Raw genomic sequence first — 5,880 nt, forward strand, 5'->3', positions numbered from 1 at the left:
ACAGCTTTAAGGAGAAAGAAGCGAAAGGGGTAGAATTACCGGGGAGCAATTCTCACCTGGGAGGGGAGGAAGTGGGCTAGCCGGGTCGGAGCGACGAGGCTCCATTGCCGCCTGGTCTCTGCGCCAGGCGCACTGGGTGAGTGGAAAGTGAGCGCCGGGAAGCGGGGCGGGCCCTCCCGGGAGGGAGGGAGGGAGGCCAGGGAGGCCGAAACGGAGGAGGGGGGCCGGTGGGTGGGGGCTGACCCTTCCAGCGGGAGAGCAGCCCCGCCTCGCTGCCCCGCCCGTTGCCGCCCGCGGCGCCCGGCCATTGGAGAGGCTCGCTGTCTGTCCCTCCCTGCCACCGCCCAGCGAACCCCTCCAGCGCCGCGGAGGGTTCGGGTGGTGAGAGTGGCGCGGCGCTGGAGGGCTTCGCTGAGACGGCGAGCGGACGCGGTCGGCGCCGGGTTGGAGGCTAGCCGCCTGCAGCCATGACCCTTGCAGTCTGCCCCTGGACCCCAGCCCAGACCATCTAATTCCTTACACAGTCACGCGCAGCTGCGGAGGAGCTTGCTGCTGCCGGTTCGTCGCCCTTGGCGCCTTATCACACTCCTTTCCCCAGAGCTGGGAGCAGCGCGGGCAGCCGGTGCCCCCGTGCAAACTGGGGGTGTCTGCTGGAGCAGCCTCCGCCGCTGCCGCCCCCGGCCCTGGCCATGGCCCGGCGGGGCGCTGGGTCGAGAGTCTCCGGGGAACCCGGGGGCGTCGTGCTCAGTCTGCGGCTGCTGTTGCCGCTGCTGCTACTTATGGGGCCGGCGCGGGGCTTTGGGGACGAGGAGGAGCGGCGTTGCGACCCCATCCGCATCACCATGTGCCAGAACCTCGGCTACAACGTGACCAAGATGCCCAACCTGGTGGGGCATGAGCTGCAGACCGACGCCGAACTGCAGCTGACAACATTCACGCCGCTCATCCAGTACGGCTGCTCTAGCCAGCTGCAGGTGGGCACTCCCCCCCCCCCCACCTCCCGGTCCCTACCCCTGCCGTGACCTCTGGGCAGAGATGCTCCAAACTAACTTTGCAGAACCCTAGCCAAGGAAAACCCCTTGCCCACTTCCTAGCCTGAAGGGTAAAAGTCTGGAAAGATTTCCACCTCCACCCCCCACTTTTCTGTCCCTTCTCAAGGACTGGAAGCCAAAACATTGTGTAAGTCATCTGGCCTGAGAAAGAACCCACTTTTACACAACGCCCTTCCGTTTTTCTCCCCTGCCCACCAAGTCTGGCCAAGCCCCTAACCCCAGTGGAGCTGAGGGTTATCTTTGCCAGGGATTCCGGCCTTGGCTGCTGGGTGGGCGAGTCCTCGGCAGGGCAGCCAGCTGCAGCTAAAACTTGGAAGGAGAGATGATAGGGAGACATGAGCTTCTTCTCCATTCCTTGTCCCTCTCCGACCTCTATTATTCCCCCATATTTGGGGGGGATAAGTGAAACACCGGAGTGGAATGGCCCCTCTTTGCCTTTGTTGTTGTTAAGTGCCGTAGAGTCGGTTCCGACCCATAGCGACCCTGTACAGGGTTTCTGAAGCTGTAAATCTTTATGGGAGCAGAAAGCCTCATCTTTCTCCCCTGAAGCGCCTGGTAGTTTCGAACTGCTGACCTTAAGGTTCGCAGCCCGATTCGTAACCACTATGCTCCTAGAGCTCCTTCTCCTCGCCTTTATTCCCTTTCTTATCCTTAGGGTTGAGGGCAAGTTTAGTGCTTGGAGGGATAGAAAACATAATTTGGAAAAAGGGTGGTGGTGTCCTCACGCTTCAGGAAGGTAATTTTTATATTGGAAGAATTTCTTTATTTAAAGCTTATGTGATGGTATAGAATATGCTCACCATACAACAATAAGTGAAATAATTTGAATACGCAGAGAGATAATACCATCATGAAACAACCAATTTATTTTTTGAAAGACTAAAAGGAAATTTTAAGATGTGGCTGTGTTTTGGTTGGTGAAGCTCTCAGTGATTTTTAGAAATTAGAACGGGAGAAGTTGAGGGGAAAATGAAATCTGTGGTTCTGGCTGTAACTTCTGAAAGATAAGAAACAGACATGCAGCTTACTTACTAGGTGCATGTTTTTACATAGATCATTTTAAAAGTTGGATTGTGGTTTCAAAAAGATGGTTGGGATTAGACCTGGTGCTAGTGAAATGTCCCTTTGGAAGTTTCAGAACTTTGGAGCTAGATTATAAAAATTTAAGAAACTATCCTTTAGCTCTTAGTCTGTAAACAGCAAATATCCTGACATCAGTGGCAATTTTGTTGGAGAAACAGCTTTTGCAGGGATATATATTTTTAATTACATGTATCCTGGGGAAGCAGCCAAGCTGTTTTGAAGGACAGGACTGGATCCCTTTACACGCTGGAAAATAGTTACTTGTAACTCTAGACTTCATAGACAACATCTGTAAGGAGCCAAGCAGACTGTTTATCAATGCTGGAGGAATTGAGGACAGCAACTGGAGTCTCCCCTGCTGGTATTACAGTTTGTAGGGACTTAACATTTACATTTTCCTATTGTGCCTCATTATTATTCATTGAGGTAACCTGGCCAAACAAACCCCTGGTGACCAGAGACCTCACTCTGCTTCATATCTCTGAGTCAGTGTCCCAATTAAGATATTTTCTGTTTCAATATGGAACTGATTTTCGGGGGGGAAAAAAAAAATTAAGGGATAATGTTGAAAACAGAATATTAGCAAGAGAAATACTTGATCTATAGTTTCTAAATATAGATCCCCCAAAGTAACCACCTCACCACCTACATGACTGCCATTTGGTTAGTCTCTTCCATTCTTTCCAGTAGTAGTTAAAAGATGAGGGGGTTTGAAAGACAGTTTTTTGTTTTTGTTTTTTTTTTTTAAGATTTATTTCCTTGAGTGTTGTGCAGAAATTGATATGTAATTCTTCTTCAACTCTACCTCCCTTTTTATTTATTTACTTATTTTTGTTCCTCTAGAAAGGATTACTAGAATTGAACTAAGAAAAGTGTGTTGTGAATGATGGGCTATTATGTATACTTGTTTGAGGTCTGAGTAAACAGTCATACTCCATATAGGCTGAAAGGTAGATATGCACATTGCCTGGAAGTATTCAGCTAAGCTTTGTGCAAGCATTTGACCAAACTTCCAAGTCATTGTTTTCTTTGTTCATTTCATTACTTTTCCAGTTCTTCCTTTGTTCGGTTTATGTGCCAATGTGCACGGAGAAGATCAACATCCCCATTGGCCCATGTGGCGGCATGTGTCTTTCAGTCAAGAGACGCTGTGAACCAGTCCTGAAGGAATTTGGATTTGCCTGGCCAGAGAGCCTGAACTGCAGCAAATTCCCACCACAGAATGACCACAATCACATGTGCATGGAAGGGCCAGGTGACGAAGAAGTGCCGTTACCTCACAAAATCCCCATCCAGCCTGGGGAAGAATGTCACTCTGTGGGAACCAATTCTGATCAGTACATCTGGGTGAAAAGGAGTCTGAACTGTGTTCTCAAGTGTGGCTACGATGCTGGCTTATATAGCCGCTCAGCCAAGGAGTTCACCGATATCTGGATGGCTGTGTGGGCCAGCCTGTGTTTCATCTCCACTGCCTTCACAGTCCTGACCTTTCTAATTGATTCTTCCCGGTTTTCCTATCCTGAGCGCCCCATCATATTTCTCAGTATGTGCTATAATATTTATAGCATTGCTTATATTGTGAGGCTGACTGTAGGCCGGGAAAGGATATCCTGCGATTTTGAAGAGGCAGCAGAACCCGTTCTCATCCAAGAAGGCCTTAAGAACACAGGATGTGCAATCATTTTCTTGCTGATGTACTTTTTCGGAATGGCTAGCTCCATCTGGTGGGTTATCCTGACACTCACTTGGTTTTTGGCAGCCGGACTCAAATGGGGTCATGAAGCCATTGAAATGCACAGCTCTTATTTTCACATTGCAGCCTGGGCCATCCCTGCAGTGAAAACCATTGTCATCTTGATAATGAGATTGGTGGATGCAGATGAACTGACAGGTCTATGCTATGTTGGAAACCAAAACCTGGATGCCCTCATTGGCTTTGTGGTGGCTCCTCTCTTCACTTACTTGGTGATTGGAACTTTATTCATCGCTGCAGGTTTGGTGGCCTTGTTCAAAATTAGGTCAAATCTTCAAAAGGATGGGACCAAGACAGACAAGTTGGAAAGGCTGATGGTCAAAATTGGAGTCTTTTCAGTACTGTACACAGTTCCTGCAACCTGTGTGATTGCCTGCTATTTCTACGAAATCTCTAACTGGGCATTCTTCCGGTATTCTGCAGATGACTCCAATATGGCAGTTGAAATGTTAAAAATTTTTATGTCTTTGCTGGTGGGCATCACTTCAGGCATGTGGATTTGGTCAGCCAAAACTTTTCACACGTGGCAGAAATGTACCAACAGATTAGTAAACTCTGGGAAAGTAAAGAGACAGAAGAGAGGGAATGGTTGGGTGAAGCCTGGGAAAGGCAGTGAAACTGTGGTGTAAGGATGGCCAGCCTCCACACAGTCCTCATTTTGATAGGGGGAAGACTAGCATTTCGGGGGGGTGGGGGTGGGAAATGCTGCTCAAAATCGTTTGCAATAAATCTCAGTTTGAACAACCAACGTTTAGGCGAGCCCCCTGCCTCCTCAGCATCCTAAAACCAATGATTTTGCTGCAGACTTTGGAATGATCCAAAATGGAAAAGCCAGTTAGAGGCTTTCAAAGCTGTGAAAAAATCAAACTGTTGATCACTTTAGCAGGTTGCAGCTTGGAGTGGTGAGGCCCTGCTAAGATTTCAGGCAGTCCAGGGCAATGCTGCTTTGCTTTTCCTTGCAGGGTGGGATTTGAACCCTTAGTTGGGAACTTGCAGGGAGAAAGAGTAACTTAAAAAAAAAAAAAAATCCTTTGGAAATTTAAATACTAACTGGGTCTTTCAATAGCAATAGCAAAGCAATCTGTAAACACTGGAAACGCTGGGTTCAGAGAAGTGTTACAAGAGTTTTTTGTTTGGCTGATCTAATATAAACATCTTCTGTGGTGCACTGTCTGCTGTTTAGAACTGTGTGGATCGCACTCCCAGAGGTGGTGTCAGAAACTTTCAGTGCCTTTGTCATAAAACAGAATTGTTTGAACAAACAACAGTACTGTACAAACACACCTAAGGTGTCCGTGGATTTTTCCTCACTCTCTCCCCCTCTTTTATTTCAGTCTCTCTGCTAGGCAGCTGCAATTATCTACAATTTATATTCATAACTAAAAAAAAAAAATAAAGTATTTTTATAGGAATTTTTGCATTGCAGCATGCTTAATGAGGGGAAAGGGAAGGGAGGGCGATTCACTTTCTGACAATCACTTGATTCAGAGGAAAATGAGATTTACCAAGTCTACTTACCTTACCGACCCCAGAGACGATGGCATTGAGCAATTGGGACTTAATATATTTTACCTTGTGTGATTGCATCTATGCAGACGCCAGTCTGGAAGAGCTGAAATGTTAAATTTCTTGGCATCTTTGCATTCACACAGATTAACTGTGTAATTTGTGTGTGTCAATTACAATTAAAAGCACATTCTTGGACCATGACATGGTATACTCACTGACTTTAAAACTATGGTCAGCTTGCATTCTCAGAATGATAGTGCCTTTTCTTCCCTTAGCATAAGAATGTTATCAAAGTCTGGGCTACTTACAACAATGGAGACTTTTTCAATTTTGTGAAGGGAACTAAGGTCAGCTAATCCAACTACTTGGTGCATAATTGTTTCCTTGTAATTGGCAAAGGCTCCTTATACGATTTCCTTGGAGGCAGTGTGGCCTGGAGTATTTATATGGTGCTTAATGAATCTCCAGAATGCCAGCCAGGAG

At 47.2% G+C, this 5,880-nt stretch overlaps 1 protein-coding gene across 1 annotated transcript; it reads left to right on the forward strand.

Moving 5' to 3' along the window:
* Nucleotides 1-380: 380 nt before the first annotated feature.
* On the forward strand, nt 381-4,665 carry FZD4 (frizzled class receptor 4). Its single transcript, XM_006864951.1, has 2 exons — nt 381-974; nt 3,189-4,665. Exons 1-2 carry the CDS (start codon nt 690-692, stop codon nt 4,515-4,517), a joined length of 1,614 nt encoding a protein of 537 aa, XP_006865013.1. The 5' UTR covers nt 381-689; the 3' UTR covers nt 4,518-4,665.
* The last annotated feature ends 1,215 nt before the right edge of the window (nt 4,666-5,880 follow it).

Source organism: Chrysochloris asiatica, unplaced genomic scaffold (genome assembly GCF_000296735.1).
Source record: "Chrysochloris asiatica unplaced genomic scaffold, ChrAsi1.0 scaffold00074, whole genome shotgun sequence".
In the NCBI taxonomy this organism is placed as follows: Eukaryota; Metazoa; Chordata; class Mammalia; order Afrosoricida; family Chrysochloridae; genus Chrysochloris; species Chrysochloris asiatica.

Excerpts from the sequence above, each read along its gene's own strand:
- FZD4 (XM_006864951.1), top strand. The coding sequence starts at position 690 with ATGGCCCGGCGGGGCGCTGGGTCGAGAGTCTCCGGGGAACCCGGGGGC. Across the intron at positions 975-3,188 it reads GCTGCTCTAGCCAGCTGCAG|TTCTTCCTTTGTTCGGTTTA; the intron begins GTGGGCACTCCC and ends TTACTTTTCCAG.